At 39.1% G+C, this 23,853-nt stretch overlaps 2 protein-coding genes across 5 annotated transcripts in view; one reads left to right on the top strand and one right to left on the bottom strand.

Moving 5' to 3' along the window:
• ago3b (argonaute RISC catalytic component 3b) overlaps positions 1-9,271 on the top strand; it is a 30,064-nt gene extending 20,793 nt beyond the window's left edge. For all 3 annotated transcript variants that reach the window (XM_034301695.2, XM_034301694.2, XM_053231219.1), the window contains exons 14-19: positions 1-47; positions 296-490; positions 647-781; positions 904-1,005; positions 2,001-2,200; positions 3,191-9,271. The exon at positions 1-47 is cut by the window's left edge and continues 44 nt beyond it. In XM_034301695.2, coding sequence (XP_034157586.1) covers positions 1-47; positions 296-490; positions 647-781; positions 904-1,005; positions 2,001-2,200; positions 3,191-3,299 — 788 coding nt within the window. In that variant the 3' untranslated portion in view covers positions 3,300-9,271. The remainder of the gene's footprint in view (positions 48-295; positions 491-646; positions 782-903; positions 1,006-2,000; positions 2,201-3,190) is intronic.
• A 69-nt stretch (positions 9,272-9,340) lies between these two features.
• Positions 9,341-22,868, bottom strand: LOC113535059 (sodium/hydrogen exchanger 3). Of its 2 annotated transcripts, none has more exons than XM_026928161.3 (16): positions 22,448-22,868; positions 15,750-16,052; positions 15,475-15,635; positions 15,292-15,370; positions 14,984-15,161; positions 14,513-14,733; positions 14,175-14,377; positions 13,710-13,799; positions 13,524-13,594; positions 13,289-13,418; positions 12,945-13,099; positions 11,608-11,725; positions 11,343-11,516; positions 10,721-10,772; positions 10,523-10,609; positions 9,341-10,399 (listed from the first exon to the last, which is right to left on the bottom strand). In XM_026928161.3, exons 1-16 carry the CDS (start codon positions 22,695-22,697, stop codon positions 10,134-10,136), a joined length of 2,538 nt encoding a protein of 845 aa, XP_026783962.2. In that variant the 5' UTR covers positions 22,698-22,868; the 3' UTR covers positions 9,341-10,133. The 2 variants fall into 2 exon arrangements, with proteins under 2 accessions (XP_026783962.2, XP_026783963.3); XM_026928162.3 differs by lacking the exon at positions 22,448-22,868 and adding an exon at positions 19,500-19,969.
• Between the last annotated feature and the right edge of the window lie 985 nt (positions 22,869-23,853).

Below are 23,853 nucleotides of genomic sequence, written 5' to 3'. Positions count from 1 at the left end.
TCACTCATCCACCTGCAGGAGATGGCAAGAAGCCCTCCATCGCTGCGGTGAGAAAATGTAGCCATGGAAACAGTGGAATGTATACCTGTCACGACATTGTTTCAAAACATCTGTTTTTATCAGACTTTTTATATTTTCTTCTCTACTTCCTGTTTGTGTTTCGTATGTGGGCATTTCAAGTTAAAAAACAATGTGGAAGATTCAAACCTGTATACATTAACAAGTACACTATTTAGGTGCTAAGTGGAAATAAATAAGTGTGTGTGTGTGTGTGTGTGTGTGTGTGTGTGTGTAGGTGGTGGGCAGCATGGACGCCCACCCGAGCCGCTACTGTGCCACGGTGCGTGTGCAGAGGCCCAGGCAGGAGATCATCCAGGACCTGGCCTCCATGGTCCGAGAGCTGCTCATCCAGTTCTACAAATCCACACGCTACAAACCCACACGCCTCATCTTTTACAGAGACGGAGTGTCCGAGGGACAGTTCCGACAGGTCAGACCTCCGATTGTGTGCACATTTTTTTTTTAGTCAGGAATGTAAATGTCTTCAGAAGGTGCCGTTTTGTGAAACGACTGAGCAGTACAGGAAAATGCTGATGTGGCTCACATTGATAATAATGCATGATGCTAAATGGACTCTGTTATTCAGGTGCTGTATTATGAGCTGCTGGCCATTCGGGAAGCCTGTATAAGTCTGGAGAGAGAGTACCAACCAGGCATCACGTACATCGTCGTGCAAAAACGCCACCACACACGCCTTTTCTGCGCTGACCGTAACGAGAGGGTGAGAAAAAGCAATAATGAGCAATATTGTTGGGCTTTTATATCACGTTTCCATGTATATTACTGCCAGTTATGTAATTCTTTCTTCTTTCGTTTTACTTACCCTGCACCCTGCTTTCTCAGGTTGGACGGAGTGGAAACATTCCTGCCGGCACTACAGTTGACACAGACATCACCCATCCCTATGAGTTTGACTTTTACCTCTGCAGTCATGCTGGAATACAGGTATACACACAAAGTTCACAACCAAAGTTCTTAGTAAAGTGTTGGGACTCCATTAATCACCAGAATAACTTCTACAAGTCTCTGAAACGGTCTTGGATGGATGAATACCATTCTTTCAAAAGATATTCGCTCAGATAAAGATCTTTGCTCAGGTGTTTTGATGATGATGATGATTATGATGGTGATGATGGTGGCGATGGTGGCCGCTGTCTAACATGGCAGTCCAAAAGCTATGGTGTTTAAATAGCGTCTTTATTAGAGAGAGCGAGGGCAGCCACCCTGAGCGTGCAGAGCAGTATCAGCGAGCATGGACATTTAAAATGAACACAAGGTGTCATGAATGTTTTTGCGAGTATGCGCAGAAACTGTCTCGCATGAGAGCACGTGAGTTCACTGAGCACTGAGACACGTGCGCTTCCTTTCCCCTCGCTCATCAGGGACTATATTTCGCTCATGAGACTTTGGGGGCGGAGTTAAGGTATATGTTCCCACTGCTGTGATTGCTCATTCTCTACCAGCCTGCATTTTTCTGGAATTGCCAGTTTAAGGTTTTTTTCACTGAATGAGATCAAGGTCTGTGTTTCCAGAACAAACGTGGTGGTTGAAAATGACCATTCATTATCTGCGGGAACATGCGCCTTATCCCCGCCCCCACTGGGGAAGCATGCATGCACTTTCTATTGAAGATATTAAAGATATATTGTCATCCTGTAAGAGACAATATTAAAGATATAGTCTCATCCTGCAAGAGCTCCCAACAGGCTATAAGTATTTCATTAGAAGATAAAGAATAAGTTTGTTCTGATTTGCACTAACACTTTTTTCTAAGGGGATAAGTAAACCCAAACCAAACCACAAATCAGTGCACGGACAGAGATGTCTTAAATTTCAGCATATATAGTTTGTGAAACAAATTATATTGTGATAATGAGTAGCAAGCAGTCTTTTGAATCACAGCCTTAACTCCAAGCTGCTGTTTTGTTCTGTGTCTCAAGGGCACGAGCCGGCCCTCACACTACCATGTGCTGTGGGATGACAACTGCTTCACAGCCGATGAGTTCCAGCTGCTCACCTACCAGCTGTGCCACACATATGTACGCTGCACACGCTCCGTCTCCATCCCAGCGCCTGCCTACTATGCCCACCTAGTGGCCTTCCGTGCTCGCTACCACCTGGTCGACAAGGAGCATGACAGGTAAGGGGTCGTTTATCACGTAGGATGTAAATGTTTATTCATGAAGCACTGAGTGTAAGTATGATTAAAGAGGATTCTGTTAGTCCCTGCCCTTTTTGCAAATTTGAAAAATACACTCTAGGGAGCTGGGATTATATGTATTACACTTCCGCCACATGATTGGATAATAGCATGAATAGACATGGGTACAGGTGTTCCTAATAAAGTGGTCAGTGAGTGTATATGTCGTGAAAGAACACAATAAATATCTGTAAAAGTATCTTTTAATTTAACTGGTGCAATATAAATCATGTACACAGCAAAAATAATGTTACACACCATCATCTATTTATAGAAACGACAATAATAAAAACGACAGCTTCTCTGGCAAGATGAATAAAGTTTCTCAGTAAAATTTGCTCAGCACAATTTCCTCTCATTTTAACATGAGCTTGTGCAGGTTGAGTGAGGAGAGACGGTAGGATTTATGGGTTTCTCCCCATTCAAGCAGATGACTAACACTTTGGTAAAAGTAAGAAATAAACAGTAGTAGCTTAACCTCTGTATATAGTGTACAGTTTATATACAGGGAATTCATTCATTTATTTCTCTTCAGTAACTGCTAAAATCTTCTGTAAATGAAGCTAGTAGCCAATGAAGTGATTCTAAAATGTATAATATGCTCACAGCTGAGCTACTAGTGGATTTTTTTTTAACAAGCTTTGGCACAAAACCATTGCCAGCCCAGAAGAAGAGTACTTTTATTAATGAAATGTAGAAACGAAACCAAAAAGAAAAAGACTGAACAGCATTACAATGAATAAATATTAGGAAAGAATAAATTATGGTCACTTGTTACTCTTTAAATAATGAAGGTAATTACAGTTGTGTGTTTTTTTTTTTTTTTTTTTTTTTTTTAATGGGCCTTATTTACTCATTATTGATCTCTCATCTCTCTCTCTCCCTCTCTCTATCTCTCTCTCTCTCTCTTTCTCTCTCTCTGTCTATCAGTGCGGAGGGCAGTCATGTATCAGGACAGAGTAATGGTCGTGACCCCCAAGCTCTGGCCAAAGCTGTGCAGATTCACCACGACACTCTGAGGACCATGTACTTTGCCTAGCCCCTCCTCCTCACCCACACTCACCTGTCACTCATATGACACCATGCACTGAAGCCTACTCCCCCGTCGCGTCAGCGACAAGCCCCGGGCCGCTCTGCTGCTAAAACGAACCAAACGCAACTACAACAAAGGGGAAGGGTGGGAATTAACACTGTTATGCAATAGAATAGTTTAAAAAAAAAACAGCCAGGCTTTTCTAAGAGCCTACTTCTTTCCTTTTCGTGTGTAGATCTGTGAGTCCTGAGAAAGGTATGGCATTTGTACACTTATTTATTAGCATTGAGTTTATCTGTGTCTGTCTGTCTTTTTATCCGCATGGAAATCTTTTCATCTTTGATTATAAATCAAATTAAATTAGCTGAAATTAGGGGAATTGATATCAGACATAACGGTCAAAGAATTTCACTCTCGTAAACAGAAGAGAGCAACACCACTGGAGGGCGGTGTGGTATTAAAGATCATACAGTAACGTTACCATGCTGTGATTAAGCAATATCGCACTGAATATCAGCGCGGCTGTGGGATATACGCCGCCGGTAATCGCAGCCATGCTGATATTCAGTGCAACAGCACGATTGCAAGTGTGATATTGCTTTTATACAACAGTTCTATAAAGAAAAAATTATTATCGAGTAACTGACATTTCAGACACAATATGGCCAAATATTTTGGGGTTGCGGTTTGTTGTTTTGATTATTTTTTGATTTCTTTTTCTTTTTTTCTTTTTTCGCTCCGTCAACAAAAATAGTTCCCAACGAAGCCGCGGCTGGATAGACAGATCATAGGATAGGAGTGATAGAAACAGTGAGACGTCGCAGTGCTGTTGTAGTAAATATCAGCACTCTCAGAACGCCACTTGTTCAGTCAAATTAGTGGAACTAACTGTTGTATAAATTTGGATTAAGATAGATAGAGTGATGCTAGGACATTGCCAAAGGACGCTGTGTTCTATTCCAACTAATGAAATCAATAAGAAATCAAATCAGTAAGAATATTTATGGGACTTGGCCCATATTCATAAAATATCATGATCTTGGCACAGTTTTGATAATGAACTCAGTTATCTTGACAGATCATTTCTTAATAATTCTCTTACTCTGAAATACTTGATGGGGGACATTTTTTGTCTCAGTCTCCATTTCCACCATTTGTACACTTGCATATTTGTGTGTGTGTGTGTGTGTGCACTTTAAACAAGGTTCAGAAGTAACTTCAATGAGTTACCCTATGCCGTCAGTCCTAAGACTTGGACATGTGCGTCAGTGCGCTGCCTGGAAAACATCTCTCAGTCTTGTATCTGTTCAAGATTGTCCCTTTTTTTTTTCTCTCCTGTATAAGCAGAGTGATACATTAGCTAAGAACTGCAGTTCTTATTACCTAAAGTACAACCGCTGAACATCCGTTAAACCCGACCCAAGGTCGGTAGAAAATTTCCCCTCAGAGGGTTGCGCTGTGGGTGTGTGTGGTTGTGGGTGTGTGTCACTGTTCTTGTGCACTTTAAGTGCAATCATTGGTGCGTGTGTGCGTGTGTGTGTGTGTGTGGTTGTTGCCTTTGCCAGGTACTGAATAAGTATGTTGACACACCTTTGCTAATACAGCATTTTCTCAATGAACTTCAGATGTTAGGGAGAGAAGATGGTGGTTTTTTTCACATGGTTGCAAATATATAGAGAGCTTATAGTGTTGTTACTTTATACGCATTAAGGAGGGGTTAAATGTGTTGGGTGTTGTGGGAGTTAATTGTGTATTCACAGGGATTTGAGACAAAGTGCCTGGAAACACATTCTTAATGAACATCGGCCCATCCGAAGGTTTTCATGCTGTTAAACCTCATACTGCAGTTGTTGAAAAGCAGTGTTTTAGAAGTGACTTTATTTTTAAAACGCATGAACAAAGGAACTAAGGTAGAGAGGAGTAAGCTGAAGAGACTACCCTGCACTCTGAACATTTTGGAGTCTTGAAACAAAGAGCATTTCTTTCTTGCTTTCTCTCCTCCCCAGTGGACGAAAGCACATACTGCCGCACTGATGAGTGCACAAAGAATTTACCAAAAGTGATACAGCTACAGGCCCTTCTGGTCTACTTTTTAAGAATTTTTTTTTTTAATAGCTGGGCCAAAATTCTGACAGTGCAAATCAAAGATGGTAGGCACCAGATAGCGTTATGCAGCTTGTTACATGCTCCAGTATATGGCCAAAGGTTTGTGAACACCTGATTATCACACCCATGTAATGGTTCTTCCATAAACTCTTGCCACCATGTTGGAAGCACACTTGTCTAGAATGTCTTTGGATGCTGTAGCGTTACAATTTCCCTTCACTGGCACTAATGGACCCAAAGCTGTTCCAGCATGACGATGCCCCTGTGCACAAAGCGAGCTCCATGAAGACATGGTGTGTGAAGGTTGGAGTGGAAGAACTCGAGTGTCCTGCACAGAGCCCTGACCTCAACCCCACTGAACACCTTTGGGATGAACTGCAACACCAACTGAACCCCAGACCTCCTCGACATCCCAACATCAGCGCCTGACCTCACTAATGCTCTTGTAGCTGAATGAACACAAATCCCCACAGCCACGCTCCAAAATCTAGTGGAAAGCCTTCCCATAAGAGTGGAGCTTATTATAACAGCAAAGAGGGAACTAAACCTGGAATGGGATGTTCAGCAAGCACATATGGGTGTGATGGTCAGGTGTTCACAAACTGTAATCCACGTAGTGTATCTGGTGGCAACTGGCTGTCATACAGTTTTTGTCACACGTGCTCTCCAAATATAAATCCGCTGAATGTCCTTCCGGATGTAAATAAGCACTTTGGTTCCATAATACAATACAACCAAAAAAAATTGATCTTGGCAGTTTTTATTTCTTTGATCTTATCTTTAATTTGTTGAGCTTTGGAAGATGGTAAGCTTTTGCCTATTCTCTAGCATTTGCCACTTTTCAACAAGGTTGTAATGAATCTGCAGTCCAGGCAGATCACGCAATGTGCCTCGAATAGATCGGCATAGCCATCTGCACGTTTTTTTTTCTGGACCCATTAAAGGTTGAGGGCTGTTTACTACTTGACCTCTTTTGTGCTCAAGCATTGGCTTTGTCCACTGCATCTTTATTCTCAAAGCCACGTACAGATGCAAACCAGTGTAGCTGCTAAACCCCTGTTATACTACAAACAGATTTGTGTTGGTACAAAGAGTGTGAGAGGAATGATGACAATATTACTGCACTTAATTGTTTGAAATGACTCTATTTTCTCAGTTGGGGCTCTTTGCCCAGGTGCTAAGAAGTGCGGTGCTGTAATTTGGGGAATTGGAAAGCCTTGTCCACCATTCCCTGTTTTTGTTATACAGCTTGCCATGTTCTTTTCACTTTACGCATATATAGAGTGTTTTGAAAGTTGCATGCTCTGTCTTAGATGCTGAATCTTAGCTTGAAAGCCTTGTAGAGGTTGGGATATTGCATTAAGAACAGTTGTAGCGAGTTAAACTGCTTGGTAAATGCTTGCTGAATGGTCAACGACACAAATGACATCCGAGAGCCAGATGTTCAAAACCCTTTAGTGAATATCAGAAGAACAGATCGGATGGCTCTTTTTGAGTCCACGATCAAAAGCAAAGTTTACATCACAATTATCCAACCATGTAAAGAATGGGTTACCTAAAGCAAACTGTGTATTGGTTGCATTCTGGTACAAGTGTTTGTTTATTACAGTTTATTGGGAATATGATTAATAAGCATGAAGTATTTTACAGTAAAATTGAATCATCAGTTCAGCCTACAACTTCAGAATAAAGAGAAAATGAGCGTTTTCTTGTACCGTATAGTTTAACAAGAAGTTAATCTTCCATTGTTTTCTTAGTTAAGGACTGAAATCAAAACAGTCTCAGTCAGAGATTGTAGTTTTAATATTTGAAAGTGTTAAAGTGTCTCAGTTTATATCTTATATACCCTCCAAGTTCCAAAAACCGGTGAGATGGCCTTTGAACAGCTGGCTCCTTAGACACAATAGAAAATAAAATCTCTGCAGTTGCAGGATAAGCTACTCACATTGCACTACTTGCAAATCCCTGCACCTTTTCACTCTGCATAACTTGTTGGTTCATAAGAGAAGTGTGACATTTGTGAAATGTGACAAGACCGTTACACCATTAAGAGCTTATTCAGCCAATCTTGCCTTAATGGGGAAGCACACATTTGGCTGATTTGGATGACTTCGGTGCGTGGCACTGTGAAATCTCCCGTCCGTTTGAACGTACCTGGTACTTCTCTGGCACTACCAGCATTTGATTTTTACTTGAAAAATGAGCTTGATGAATATGGCATGTAATCCCGTGCATGTAGGGGTACAGCATTCTGTAGTACAGACGTTTTATCTTCTCAAGTTGCCACGGATATAGTTGCTAGGGCCCAGTAAATGAGGCATTTCATGTGAGGGTGGAGAGGTTGGGCACAAACTGTGACGTAATAAGCCCCACCCCTCCTCTCCATGCTGGACTATGGATGCCTTGGCTCAAAAGCATTTTTAATTCAGAGCAGAGGTATATTTGTATATTTAAAGAATGGATCTGTGTAATGCACACCACTTATTTTTGCTAACAAAAGTCTATGAGAGATACAAGAATATAAAATAACATTAATATTAAACGGTGAGTGTCTAACAATAATCAGTTAAAATGCAATAGACTGTTGACCTCCAGGTTTATTCTCTCCTTTTAAATTTAATGTTTTTTTTTTTTTCCGCGTTGTCGTGTCGTCCTATGGAATTGGTGTAGTTTTAAGTGGCTAATGTTAAACAAGACATTCTTTCTTTTGTATAACTTCACTTTTTTTTGTTCAATTTAAATATATGAGCAGACTTATAAACCTGCCCTTTAAAGGTCCATCCTAAAATGGAGATAATACGGTTTTGTGTAATGTTGTATCCACTATGATGAATGATTTGAACTAAACCCTTTTTTTTGGACGCTATTATTATTATTATTATTATTATCATTATTATTATTATTATTATTAATCCACATAGAGGCGAAGATTCACTATAAAAGGAGACTTGTCTGTGGAATGTGCCTTTCTTGATGGTGCTGATCTTAAACTAGTAAATAAAGGACAAAAAGTACTTTTGAAATGCTCAAAGGGCACAAGCCTTTGTCGACGCTGAAGCTGAGTATATACTGATACATGATATACTGTATAATGTGTGTATGTGTTTTAAAAAAATGTGTGTAACTGTCATTTTGTTTGCCAAGAACACATCCATATCCAAGACTTGCCAGTTACATCAATGCAGGACCAAATGTTTTCACAAGGGTTTTTGTTGGTGATTGGGGCACATGGCATGGCATAACCCACTGCTTGCACTAGCCAGGCTACGACAGGAGACCTCAGAGATCTAGCCATTTTATTTTATTTTTTTTTAATTATAGAAAGAGGTTTTGGCAACATGGAGATTTAAAGCTTTTGTTTGGTGCAGGCAACAAAACTAACGTTCTTAATTTAAATAATAATTCCACTGAGACAGCGTAATCAATATTTAATTAACTCCAATCTCTAATCAAATCTATCTTGTGCAGTCTTCATTTGGAGCAGCTGACAATTCCACCATCAGCAATCTATGAATTTAGCATCTATTCTGTATATTTTTCAGCATTGATTTAAACAAAATGCTTAGAACAGATCAACTAGAGTTGCTAAAGCTTTGGTCAGTGCTCAAGCTCTGTCGTGCCATGTCAGTTCCTTCTCATGCTGAAGGGATTCCATGGAAAAAAGAAAAAAATACCATTGATTTTGCTTTGGTTACAGAACATAATGCATCATGCTCTCAATTGTCTGATAATGGACCTGTCTAGTTTTTGAAATACATTTTTGGAGGGTCTTATCATCTGATTCTGTTCTTTCATTGAGCCTTTTTGGTTTTTTTTGTTTTATTGTCCTATTTAATTGTTAATATTTTAATTAAATATATATGTATGCAGAATTTGTCTCTTTCTTATACCCTTTTTTTCCACCATTTAAATTTGTGTAAGAAAAAAAAACAAGACTGTAATCTGGAAAAGATCACATTTTATTATTTTCGGAAGATTTAGGCAGCATATAGAAATTCAAATTCTTATTACATTAGCATAGATAGAGGGTTATATTTAGACATAAAGAATTAAATTACTTACTTGATAAATAAATAACCATCCACTTTATTTTACAAGTTTCAGTATGGAGAGAGTTCACAGAGGATTTCAGGCTTGCTATATGCACTGAGCAAATAACAAATAACACCAAGCTCAGAAGCTGAATCAGTACACGAGCAGAACAAGATCATAGAATGTTGGTCGGGAAATTCAGAATAATTTATCGATCACCTATTGGTGAAAGAAAGAAAGATCAAGTATATAATAACTTCCTCAAGTACAAGTGCTTTTACGCAAAATATATGTTGACGTTAATCCATTCAACATTACTATAAAAGTATTGTTCTTTTTTTCCTCCCTATACGCTGTTGGGAGTAAACCACATATCTAGTTATGGAACGGATACTATGAATATTACACTCAAAACGACATTTCCAACATAATTTATCAACTGCAGGACTGGATACTGGAACATTCCTGTAACTTTCCACCGTCCAAGAAAAAAGTACTCGAGTGAAAAGTAACCACTGGAACCGCTAATATGAATGTCTTCACCAGATGGAGATAAGCAAGTACAAGCAATTAAATATAACAGAAACACTAACCTCTAAATTGTATGCTAATTGTACTCATATTCATACGCATACTTCATAGCCATCAGGCAAATCCTGATCCAACGATGTGGCAAGCTAATGTTAAATAGTAATATGAAGGCTACAGATGTGTGCCATCCTTTTTAGGTGGTTCCTCAAATGGTTCCTCGAATGATTCCTCCGTGGAAGGAGCATCCGCCATCAGAAAGGAGTCTGTCGAGCGGTTACTGATCCTCAGAGGTGCCAGGCGGCGCAGGTTGTTGGGACTCCACGGCAGGCGGCGCTGCGCCCTTTGAGAAGGTGCCACGCTCGTGTCGTTCTCAGCCTCTGTTAACCATGGAGGAGGAGGAGCATCCATCTCTGGCATGAATGCTGGGTTTTCTATGCCTGGTACACAAAAAGAAGAAGCATAACATTCGAGAAAAAAATAATTCCTCCACAATGGAGTGTCTACAGTGAAATGATTTCAGAATCACTGGGCTGATAAACAGAACGAATGCCATTGCTCACCTCCAGTTGTGTATCTCGAGGGGGAAGTGCCACCTGCAGCCCTTCCATCACCACTGGACGTACTGTCTACTTCTGAGAACTCGAAATCTAAATAAGATATTCACCAGGGTACAAGAATGGAAAAAACATTATTAATACATACTTGAAATTCAAATTGATAAATCCAAATAATACTAAAATACTAATAAAACGCGTTACCTTCATCTCCATATGGATAGGCTGCGTTTTCTTGACCCTTCCAATTAGACATCTGGAAACGCACACAATATTATTAGAGTACATTTATATATATATATATATACACTATATGGCCAAAAGTTTGTGGACATCTGACCATCACACCCATATGTACTTGTTGAACCTCCTATTCCAGATGTAGTTCCATATTTGCTGTTATAATAAGAGGTCAGGCGCTGATGTTGGTGAGGAGGTCTGGGGTGCAGTCGGTGTTCCAGTTCATCCCAAAGGTGTTCAGTGGGGTTGAGGTCAGGGCTCTGTGCAGGACACTCAAGTTCTTCCACTCCAACCTTCACACACCATGTCTTCATGGAGCTCGCTTTGTGCACAGGGGCATTGTCATGCTGGAACAGGTTTGGGCCTCTTAGTTCCACTGAAGGGAAACTGTAATGTTACAGCATACAAAGACATTCTAGACAACTTTTCCAACTTTTTGCCAACAGCTTGGGGAAGAGCCACATATGAGCGTGATGGTCAGGCGTCCACAAACCTCTGGCCGTATAGAGTATATTGTATTACACACTAAGCAATAGCAGATTTCGGTCTATGATTTTACAATCCTGTGTTCAGAAAGAGCTCTCACTTTCTGGTTTGGCTCTTTCTTGGGATGCTTTGTGATTTTCTTGGCAGGAGTCACTCCCATCTTGGCAGATTTGAACGATTCCAGGCGACTTCTCATGGTTCTCTGGAAGATCTCCTGTACCTCATCTTCATTCTGGTTGATGGTGAAGTCACTACGGCTGTACCTGTGGCGGTGCTGTGGAGAGAAATGCAAAACATGCTACTGTATGGAACTGAGATTTCTGGGAAGGGGAGTGTGTATGACCTTTTTTGGATGATAGACATACATTTTTCCTGCTCCTGTACAGATGTTGCTGCAGTAAGTGGTGAGCATTGATGTCCTCATTGATGGCTTTTGTGTCTTGCTCATGAATGTTCAGAGACACAGAGGGAATGTTGTCCCGTCTGCGTGGAAAAAAAGAACAAATGTATACATTTTGTTTGTGGATTTTGTGTGTCATTAATGACGACTTTTTTCCAAGGTTATAAGAGACAGTTTAACCTCCAAAAGGCAACAATGAATGTATAGTGGTGTGTCTTTCATAAACAGTCCTATGTTTACTTTTATTTTTCACTCTCATTACTGTAGCTATAGAGCATGCAGGTGAATATTTATACTCTCAGATCTGAGGACATGACCTTAAGAGCAATGGAAGAGAAGCTGTAATTTTCTCATACTATGTTATGTCATATTACATTAGTAGAAGAATGAACATACACTCTGAAAACAGCTAGGCTAAAAACAACCCAATTTCGGTTCCTTTGTGAAACCAGCGTGAGTTGTTTTAACCCAGAGATGCTGATCCAGCATGCTGGGTTGATTTTTTTTTTCATGGATAAAAATAGGATGTAAGTTGTTAGTTACATGTAAGTTGTTAGTTACATATCATATTAGCATAAAAGAAGATTCAGGAAGCTCTTCAGGAGTAAAAAAGCAGCCTTACACAACTAAAACATGACATCAATATCATATCTGTGTACATTTTGAAATCACATGTGATGAATTTCAAAGAGCTGGAATTAACTTGATCAGAGTGCTAGCCAATTATCTGAGATAAGGTCCAGAGACAATGTGAGGAAATTTATAACTAGCTAGAATTAACATTAATAGTTAGGTAGCAGCTCATAATTAGTTATTTTAATGCTAAGTGTAAACATGATTAAGTAATTTAATTAAACCTTTAAAATTTTCTTTTTTGAAATTATGATATTTCAGACATATTTTCCCCTCAAATATTGTTAACTAGCATACTTTTTGCCAGTACGCTAACACTGGCTCTCGAGACAAACTACACATTAAAAAAAGTTATTGCCTATATTAATGTCTAGTTAAATAAAGAAATATATTTTCAAATGGTTCAACTAGATCATAAGTTAAAGTGAACAAAAACATGTATTTCTTGCAGCTGTAGCTGATTTCTTCAGAGTTTTTACTGTTGTCTTTCAAGTCCACATCCCCAACCCAGCATGTTGTGTCACCAGCCCGTTATCAACCCAGTTTGGGTGACGTTGGACCCACAAGCCAAACACCATTTTATAGAGTGTATTCATTTATATATGGGGAAAAAGTGCTTCTCTGAGTTTACATGTGCCATATACAGTTGATAAGATCCAGTACACTCACATGATGGAGGTCACTGGCACGTTGTCAGTGCCATAGTCTAACTCAGATGTGATGTCAGGCATCACTCCAGAAAACTCCAAACCAAATTTTTTCTCAAAATTAACATTAGTGCCTTCATTGTTGTGCAGGAAAGCCAGAGATCCTCGTTTTTCTCCCTGTGATAAGATAATATTTAAGTAAGACTTTTATTAGGTAAGATAATAATTAGGTTAGTAAGACTTTTATTAGGTTATTGTCATCCCATTATACCTCTGCAGTGAAACTTTGGTTAATCAGCCTGTGTACAGAGAGTTATATTATATCTGAAATAAAATAAACAGGTCATTTGTAATCTCAGTTCATACCTCGGTAACATAATTAACAGCGTCCTCCAGATTAAGTTTGTGGAAGATGCTGAAAAGGTAGTCGTTGTTTTTCCTGGCTTCTGCCTTCATCAAAAACCAGGTGATGTACGTCTCCTCAAACCGCTTCCATCTGAAGAAAGATTTACATCAGAAAGATTTAAGTCATAACGTAGTAGGTTTTTTAGAAAAATGCTGCAGTGTCATGATATTGAGTTCTTAATGTTCCAGCACTCACCCTCTGGTCCACCAGTTATCTCCTATGCGTCCAGAAATGTCCTCCATTGCTGCCAGAATATGCTCACATGCCTGTGGCACAAATACGTACAATACAATTCAGTCAAGCTGGTACATGTAGAGTTTCTGAAATAGATTCTCTGTGTTTTTTTGTTCTCTGTTGTATGAGTGCTGTAGGTTAAGTTACCCTGTTGTTCACTTTCTCAATAAGTTTCAGGTCAGATGGAGCCACCCTCTTAACTTTTAGCCATTTGACAAGAGGCTTCATAGTGAGACCCTGAGAAATTAAAAGATTATAGTGTAACTGATGCCAAAATGCCAGGCGTATGTGGATGCCTGACCGGGACCTTCATACGTGGTTCTTCACCAAACTGTTGCCACAAACTTGGAAGCACACGATTGTCTATAATGTCTTTATATGCTGTAGCATTACAATTTCCCTTCACTGGCACTAAGCGACCCCAAACCTGTTCCAGCATTGCATTGGTGGGGGGGTTGGCCATGCCATATTAATGCCATGCCTTTGGAATGGGATGTTGAACAAGAACATATGGGTGTAATGGTCAGGTGTCCACATACAATCCAGGCCATATAGTGTACTTTATCTACTGATGTTGAATGTAGTACTTGGGTAATGAAGTGATAGTTGTACCTGAAGGATGACGGTGAAGTACACCACAATGAGTGTTGTGCTGATAATTAAGTTCTTCTCTTTAATCCTGGTCTCATCTAATGAAGCTGACAACCCATATGCCACGGCCCCACGCAATCCACCATAACTCATCACTATCTGATCAATGGTCTCTATGGGAACCAGTCTAGACTGGTTTAGAATCCAGGTCAAGGCGAAGACACCTGGAGATTCAACACACAACAGAAACCACACAGACATAGAAGTGAAGGGTCTTAAATAAAAGGTAATGATATCTGATAATGATATTACTCTTTCTTTAAGATGAACTCAACCTTAATGTAACCCAACCAACTCACCAATAAATCTGTAGACTAGAGCGAAGAGCAGTGTAAGGAGAATAAAGCCAGTATTCCACACCCAGATGACATTATCGATGGCGGTGACACCCAAGAAGACAAAGATCATGGTCTCTGAGCCAATTGCAAATACTTTCATAGCGTACCGCACTGTAGTAACAGACTTTTCATCCATGTTAGCATTCACATATTTCTGGCAACAAACACCGAAGAAAGTGATTCTATAAAAGGAACAGTTAAAGGCTTGTCAAAGACACAAGAAAAAACAAGTCAAAGAAGTCATAGTGATATGCAACAACAGTCACTGCTGGTTGAAATGATGCAAAGATTGCCTGCTATTTCTCATTCAGCGTAAGGTTGTATCTTCTAATTACTAAGTCATATAGTCATTGTATAAGATACTTTAGTGTGCCATTTGATGAAAAAAACGCATTGATTATATCAAAAAGCTGGTGAAGAATATCTTCTTACGAAAGGATGGAAGAGAGTGAAAGCATCTCGGCTGTGAGGTAAGACAGATAGCCAAGCACGAAGATGAAACCAGCCTCAATGATCTGAACTTTCCCCGTAAACTTGGTCAACAGTGAGATGATGATGGCAAACGCAACGCCAACTAATGAACCTCCAAATGCCACTACAAAAAATGAGACTAAAAAGGAGAGACAAAAAAGAAAGATGTAGGGAAAAAAGCTGAAATGGGTCTGGAAAGCAAATATGATCGACTGTAGTTACATTTTCATAGAATGAGAATGTTCAGATTTTATGGTTTCTGCCCACACCTATGCCTTTGATGATTTCACCAGCATTAATCTTTGCCCCTCCCAGTGACACAAAGGCATCAAAAACATTGTACAGCACCTGTTAAGTGAAAATGAAGCAAAGTGAGACAGAGATCAAAATTAAAAACTGACAAAGGCGTCACATATTAAGCCATGATAACTTGCATGGATGCATGGACTAACCACTGTGACTCCGTCATTGAGCAGCGACTCTCCAAACACCCAGATGAACAGCACTTCATTTACATGCACCTCCTCAAACACAGCAATCACAGCCACTGGATCTACAGCAGCAAGCAGGCTGCCGAATAGCAGAAACTGTAACAGTCCGATGTCGAGTTCACCTGATGAGCAGATACAAATGGTCAAAGCATCCTCACACTGCATACTGTATGTTACCAAATTAGTTATGCCAGATGAGGTTTAGTGTGAGGTTTTAAGAAAACACTCAGATATACCCATAGCTCCTCCTAGATAGCAGGCCCACAGACTGACCCCCACTGCAGCTGCATTCCAGACTGTCCCAATAACAGCATGAACCAAGATGGCACCCAGGTTGCTGAAGAAAAGCTTGTTGGGCATGAAGTAGCCCGTGTCCAGGATGATCTGTGGCAGTAAGAAGTAGAAGAAGTTTCTTGGGCTGAGTGAGAATGTCTGTACCTTGTCAGCACCCCAGACGATACCACCCAGAATAAAACCACAGATGATCAGGAGTCCACTCTCGGGAAAAAAGCTTTTGAGCCAGGTATTCATTTGTATCACTGCAAAGAGATTGAGAAACTGATTAATTTGTATAAATCAATGAAGATAATTTATACAGATTATATCACCCTTTATACCTAAGATTCCTTACACAAGAGAACCACATCACTTGCCATGTAATGCACACTACCTTATTGCAGAGAGGGTTGCTATGAGTCTAAGCATTATTCAGAGAATCAAACCAAAATTAGCCCAAAGTGCTGTCTGTGTTATCTGTGTGCCAGTGGCATGAAGCAGATACTGACAGGCACTACCACTACCCCTACCACTACCAGGACCGCTACCTTGGTCCCCAAAAAGGAAGCTTAGATTCAGTCTGGCGAGATGTCTGAGAGAATGGGGACACTTTTATAAACAAACTGAAACTATTCTTTCCAGCACAAAGGAGAGAGAGAAGATAATTCACACTTCATCATCTTCAGAGCTCTTCCATCAGACAATATCTGGAATCAAGCAGACCATCTTCCAGATTTAGGTTCTGCCTACACTGATCATGGGATTTACAAGAACTATATTTACCAATGTTCGGTTAATTTCTCAGTATTCCCATTATTCATACTTTCCAGGATTGGTAGGTTAATGCATTTTGTGTGTGATTTCTGTGAAAATGGAGACTGTGAACCTATTCAGTCTTCCAACAGAGTAACCTGAAGGTTGACCGGTTTGCAAAATAATCCCAGGATGCATTCGGTCTACACTATATCGCCAAAGGTATGTGGACACCTGACCATCACACCCACATGTGCTTTTTGAATAGCCCATTCCAGATTTAGTGTCCTTTTGCTGTTATAATAACCTCCACTCTTCTGGGAAGGCTTTCCACTAGATTTTGGAGTGTGGCTGTGGGGATTTGATCATTCAGCCATAAGAGCATTAGTGACACTGGGGGAGGTGAAATATCGCTTGTAATAATCGCTTGTAATAATTACATTTTCATAGTAGGAGAACATTCAGATTTTAAGGTCTATGCTCACACCAATGCCTTTGATTATTTCATGGTAAGGGGAAGGAATTGAGAAATTGTAGCCCCAAAACTGAACTTGTATGGGATTAACCCATATCAATCATTCAGACACGAACACAAAACACTGCACATTGGTTTGATTTATGCTTATTCTGTATTCTATATGGTGCCATGACGAGTTAATCACGGCCTTGTTATTGTACATACCCTGGTCACACTTACACGTTTAATACCCTTAAAAAAAACAGCAACAAAAAAAGAGAAACAGGATTGAAGCATTTTGTTGCACTCTGTTGATTATTTATAGAGCATTATAACTGATACCTTTCATGAGATATCTGGCATCTTTACCTCAGTCTCATCTGCCACAGTCCCCTGTCTTTTAATAGATATAGTACTTTACTCATTGATCTATTTCATGTCTTTTTTCGTATCTAATCATGTATCTGTCACAATTATGTTTGGTAGGTTATTCACTCGCTTCCTTATTTCTTGTCTATATTTATCAGTAAAAGTTATTTCCTTAAAAACAACTAATCTATGATGGTACCATCTTAATCCTCTTGACCTGTGATTTGGTAGCTGGTCAGACTAAGATGGGTTTTTCACCAGGGACATTTCCTTCATCTTCAGTAACCACTTTAACCTGATCAGGGTCGCTTTGGACCTGGAGCCTTACGCAGGAACACTGGGCGCGAGGTGGGAACACACCCTCCATCGCAGGGTACCATGCACTCATACGTACACTCACACCTAGGGGCAATTTCCACATAGCCATTCCACCTAATGGCGCATTTTTGGATGTGGGAGGAAACCAGAGAACCTGAAGGAAACTTGCATGGAGATAGGGAGAACATGAAACTCTACACAGACAGTGTAGATTAGTGTGGATAATTATCAAAGGTATGTAAATATGTTGGCTTGACTGAGCCAACATACTGTTCTCCATAATCTTCCTCTAATTATTATCATTCTATTTCACAATTTGTACTGTTTTCATGGGTCGCAGTTTTTGACGTAGAAACATCATCTTTGGTACAGATCCCATATGGAGTGCTTGTGCTTTTGGGTCATTTTTCCTTAGGGGAGACTTTGGGGTACTTTTATTTTTAGTCAGCAGACCAAACCATAGGAGCTACAGACATGAAACTTCATCATTACATAATATGATTACATCATTACATTATATACATGGGGAATCAAGCAACACCCTATCAATCACTTGGAATATCATAGCAACAACCTAGCAACCAGTTGGGTTAATATAGCTACTACCTAGCAACACCCTAGCAACCAGCTGGGTTAATATAGCAATCACCTAGCAACACCCTAGCAACCAACTGGGTTAGCATAGGAATGTTTTAACGCCTTAACAATTTAAAATTTTAACACTTTAATCTTTGAACATGTTTTAACCTTTTAAAGTTTTAACCTTTAAACATAAAGTTTAGACATTTTTACCATTTTATCGTTTAAACATAATTTTTAAGTTGTTAACCTTTTAACCTGTTAACCTTTACACACTTAACTGTTCAACTTTTTAACATTTTATAATCAGTGAAAACAAAGTTGAACTGTTTCAGCTTGTTGAGTGGGCTCTGTCAAGTCAACATCAAGTTCATCCCTGAACTTTAACCTTCTGGTTGATCATCGATTTTTCTGCTGTTTTTTTGCATAAGTTGTAACCCTAATGCAATGCTGCTTAAAGACAACTTTTTTAAGTAACAACAAAAGACAAAATTGTAGGACTTTATTTGAGGATATTTTTCTCTCGTTTCATCTGCCTCGCTGTTCACTCTAACTGGTCCTCCTTCACAGTCATGAGGAGTTGTGGGCTCTCGTGTGCAGCCATTTTGAAACCCTTCGGTGAGGAACAGGATGCTGTACGGCCTCATGACCATGTGCAATTGTGTTCCCGGGAGACCGCAAGTGCGTCATTTGGGACAGGCCGCCTAGTTTGCTCATTTGTGAACTCTGATTTATCTCTACCTAGTCTCAAAATCGGATTATGAACCTAATAATGACATTATTTTTTCCTACACACCCAAAGGAAAGTGTGATTGTGGGATTTCAATGGATTTCTATAGAGATCATGTTTCACTGAAACGTGCACAAGTGGAAAAAAAGACGTGCATTTTTACGTAGCAGGTGTAAAATAAACCGGTGGTTAAAACGTAATCGTAACGGTCTCTCACGGTGTCTTATGAGAAATGAAAGGAAAAACTCTTTAGAAACATATCTGGTGTCAACTGGTCACAGCAAAACACACGAAAGAAGCGTCACTGGTGGCACGTAAACACCACAGACACACACACACACACACACACACACACACAATAGATGGATATTTTAATATTTATGAATGTTTGAACTGTTTGTCTTCTTAATTCTAAAGTAATATGCTATACACGATGTTTAAACCCAGTTTCAGAATTACTTACACATAAGTATCTATACTTTTATTTATGGTATTTCTACATACCAGAGACCTTTGCCACTCCGGCAACAAGTATCCACAGTACTACCAGGTAAGGAGTCTCCACATGATCCCATCTCAATGTCACTACAGGAAGATTTGTTAAGTTTGTCTCTGCATGGTTATGCGTCACCTCTCCAGTCTGTCTTTCAGCCACAGGCGTAGTTGCATGTATCAGAAATGCAACCCCCAGCAAACAAAAGAGCTGGGTAGAGCGAAGCATTGTGTCGAGCACACAACACCGTCTCAGGTCCTTTTTGCCTTCTCTACACTTGCAGCACAGTTATTCAGTGGCTAGAAGTGCCCATGAAAGTAGCCTTTTGTCACACTCCTGCTTCGTTGTCCTGTCTCTCTTTCTTTCTTTCTCTCTCTCTCTCTCTCTCTCTCTCTCACACACACACACTTCTACACTTCTTTCATCCCTGCTCAGTACTGGTGCAAAAGCCTAAGGGTAGAGTTCTTGAGAAATCCACTCTCAGCCTTTTAAACTGACCTTGATGGACTGGAGAGGGCTAAAACCGTCCTAGCTAATGTGTCACGTTTATGAAACATTTTAATTACTCATGTGCCATAAGGCAGGGTTTCTCAAACTTCTCAAACTGTAAAAAAAAAATCCATAGATTTATTTTATGAACACAATTTATTGGAATATCATGCATATTAGTTAAATGTGTACAATAATACAGTATTATGACTATTTATTGAAGCTATATAGTTTTTTTAGATTTATATTAAAATCATGTGACGAGATTGAAGTTGACGTTATTTAAAGGACTGCTTGTTTTTGAGTTCTTCAGATTTGAATTAAACCTGTTCAATTCAAAAAGTGACCACTAACACAAGTGACTAATAACTATAACAACTCATTATAAAATATTATATTATAAAGTTATAACTTTGATAATGTTATACAAAACTTATATTACATATTATATATTATAAATTTGATAATGGTGAGTTGTGATTTGCACCACTGGAACAATATTTTAAAAATAAACAAGTAAAATAGAAATCACACACCCCCTGGCTATGCTGCTTTGAGAACCATCTTAAACAGGATCATTGCCAGTTTAATGTTCTTGAACATTTTATTTGCCATTATTATTAAAAGCGCAAGGAACACTCTGTGTGTGAATGTTTGAGCTGGTTTATCATTCACTACGTTCTAGGCAGTGAGCTGATGCTGTTTTTTTGGTGATATATACGTCAGATTGTGTAACATTTTTATAAAAGTCATCAACTATGGCATTTAGTAATGCAAATCAATCAGTTGAAACATTATAAAAATCAGTTAATCATTTAATATGACAAATCTGTAACTCCTTTATTTATATTATGACCATTTTCTAGTGAAAATCTCGCCAGTGATTGAACAATAATGTGGGTTATATGACAAGATATCATCCGATGTTATTGATTTATGGCTGAGTTCATTTTTCTCCTCAACGGTGTATGCATTCCTAGGTACATGTTTCACAGACTGATTGTCACACTGAAGATGGTATGTTTGATATTTTAGGGAAAAAAAAAAAAAAGTTGCCAGACATACCAACTTTGATACAGAATATGTTTTTTGGACCACTTACTCAGAGTGGATACTTTGTCTTAACAAATGCACCTTTGTTTTGTAGAAAACTGAGAGTACCATTACTCTTTTCTCTACAAGCAGTTGGTGATGTTTCACTTTATTTTATATGGTATACGTGTTTCATTTCCCACATGCAATCTGCACAAAAGGAACGACCTTGAACTAGACATTTTTTGTTACTGATCTCAAATAATTCAACAAGTTCCCTAATGCTTTCCTAAGCTTTCCTAAAGTTAACGCTCATGTCCGCTGAGGAAACTTCATTTTAATGATTGACACAAGTCTTTCCAAACGTCTGTTAGTGAGCCTTCCGGTGCGAAGGCTAACAGAGTTTAGTATGATATTATATCATTTCCTTTCAATTAGAAACAGATTTAAGGTTATTCATACACTGAAATGGATTTGCACTGAAAACTGGGACTAATCCTGGTCCGTGAAGCTGATTTACGTCACAGTATTCTTCTGCGCTATGAAATTACAGCAGTTGAATTGTATTAAATCAAAAGCAGACATTATGAAAGACTCATGTCAATCATTACAATGGAGTTCATACAGGTATGTTTGTAATTCACCGTAGATATATTTGTTTTACACACATTAGTCAGCTTTTCAGTGGAAGTCAAATGTTTCTTTCTTGTATTGTCAAGTTCTAGAGTATTATATTCACGGATTTGTGTGTCGGACTCTTTACTCTCTCTCACCAAAAGCATTTAAGTACTCTGAATAATATACAGCGGGGGCAGTGCTGCTGAAGCCAACGTCACACAGCATCTCACAGCTTCAAGGACATGCAATTACACAAGTGAGCCATTAGTTATTTAAAGCATCCATTATTAACCCACTGGTAGTGAGAGTGGCTACTGAGGAGGAAAAAAATCATAATGTCATGCATTAATTCACTGCAGACAGAGGGATATTTCCTGAACCGGTTTGTGTGCACTGGGTTATTAAATATACAAACAGCCTGCAGGGCATGGTTAAAGAAAGAAAAAAAAAAACCACACACAAGAGAGTGTTTTAGTTCTGTGGCCAAAACTTAAATTGGTGTTAAATTTGCTGTGAGTTTCCAAAGCAAGAGTTGTTAATGAGTACCAGCCTATCTAGTGATACCTTATTTAGTCCACTAGTTATAACATATCACCTCATCATATCATCATGACTTGAAACATGACAGTGGAATTGAAACTAATCTGACTACATTAAACCTGCAGAATACATTCAAGCTTAGAGTGTGATATGAAAAGAAAATGTTCAGCAATCTGCCTCTGTGGAAGCAATGCCATCTCCATGTCATTGTATTTCTCTCAGTAAAGTAACTCCTATCAGTCCTATCATTAGCCAAAGCAGGATGTCAGTGTTGGCTTACCTAGTTTGCAAAGCCAGCAGACAAAGACCCATAGCGCCACCAAGTACGGGGTTTCCACATGGTGCCATTTCCAGGTGACAATTGGCAGTGTGGTGACGGTTGAGGAAGCATTGGCAGTACTTTCTGACTCCGTGCTACTGCTGGATGAGCTGCCACTCTCGCTGCTGCTCCTTAACAGGTCAGCGCAGCACGAAGTACTGAATATTAATAGTATGGTGACGAAAAAGCTCAGCCTTGGTAAAAGTGCCATGTTGGAGAGGTTTCACTAGTTAGGCCTTTTTTAGTCCTGCGTCTTTTTGTCACCTGCTTGTCCTCTCTGACCTTGGAAGTCTTTTGGCCTGTAAAATTTGAGACTATTCTCACATACTTATTTCTTCTACCTACACTCGGTCTCTTTCTATATTTCTCTAACACACTTTTGTCAGTCTGCAGCATGTATATACCACCTGTGTCCATCCCTTGTTTAGGCATTGCTCCTCCTCTGGCTACATAGAGACTCAGTAATGGTTAGGATCTGGCCACACCCTCTTGACTCACCTGTATTAATAAGAACCAGTAGCCACCATGAAACTGGATCCAGTTCAGGAACAATACAGAAAAATACCTGTCCAACTCCAAGGCTTATCAGAGACAAGTAATTTTTTAACTAAGATTACTTCACTAATATTACTGTAGCAGACTACAGTTTTCTCTCAAACATCTTCTTGAAAAAGGTGAACATGAAGAAATTTCCACATTACACAGACAGGGAACATGGTACTGTACAGTTTTAAGGTATCAACAATGTATATGTACCATCAAAGCTACAAAATGGCCCTCAGATCCAGTTTAAGCTTATGCACCCTAATGATGTCCTTCTGCATTTGTGCTACTTAACTAATAGTACCAAAAAAAAAAATAGTCATTTAGTCATTTAGTTATTTGTTTGCTAATCATTTATTATTATTATTTGGTTAATTATTTTTAGTCTGGTATAGGTGCAAGGTTCTGGAAAATTATAACAATCTTTAGTGTGATGAAGGGTGTAGTTTTTTATTTTAATAATAATAATTTTACAACAAATGAAATTTACAAATGGAATTTATAATGCTAATCTAGCTTTAACAACATTCCTTTAAAATTTCATTTCACATTTTTATAATACTAATATTAATAATAAGGATAAGGGGGAAAAAAGAAGTGACACGACACTGACTTTCACCTTGGCGTGTGTTAACGAGTGCACGTCACATAGCTCCAGTATGGTCTGAAATGAGGAAAATTGTGGATCAGTATATTTTGCTAACACAGTGTACAAAATATGAAGCAGGAGAAATGTGTAGAATGTGTAGGATTTGGAGGTTATCTACTCTACTAATAGTTACTGTTTAATATTTTTCACAAAGCAGCCTTGCAAGTTTTACCAT

This window comes from Pangasianodon hypophthalmus, chromosome 29 (assembly GCF_027358585.1).
Source record: "Pangasianodon hypophthalmus isolate fPanHyp1 chromosome 29, fPanHyp1.pri, whole genome shotgun sequence".
NCBI lineage: Eukaryota > Metazoa > Chordata > Actinopteri > Siluriformes > Pangasiidae > Pangasianodon > Pangasianodon hypophthalmus.
Note: the sequence above shows the minus strand (reverse complement) of the source record. Positions and strands in the feature narration are given on the sequence as shown.

What these genes read in the sequence shown, in the direction of transcription:
- LOC113535059 (XM_026928161.3), bottom strand. Translation starts at nt 22,697, where the DNA reads ATGGCACTTTTACCAAGGCTGAGCTTTTTCGTCACCATACTATTAATA. An exon ending in TTGAGAAAGTGAACAACAGG is followed by an intron (nt 13,595 to 13,709) that starts GTAACTTAACCT and finishes TTTGTGCCACAG; the next exon opens with GCATGTGAGCATATTCTGGC. An exon ending in GATAACTGGTGGACCAGAGG is followed by an intron (nt 13,419 to 13,523) that starts GTGAGTGCTGGA and finishes ATCTTTCTTCAG; the next exon opens with ATGGAAGCGGTTTGAGGAGA.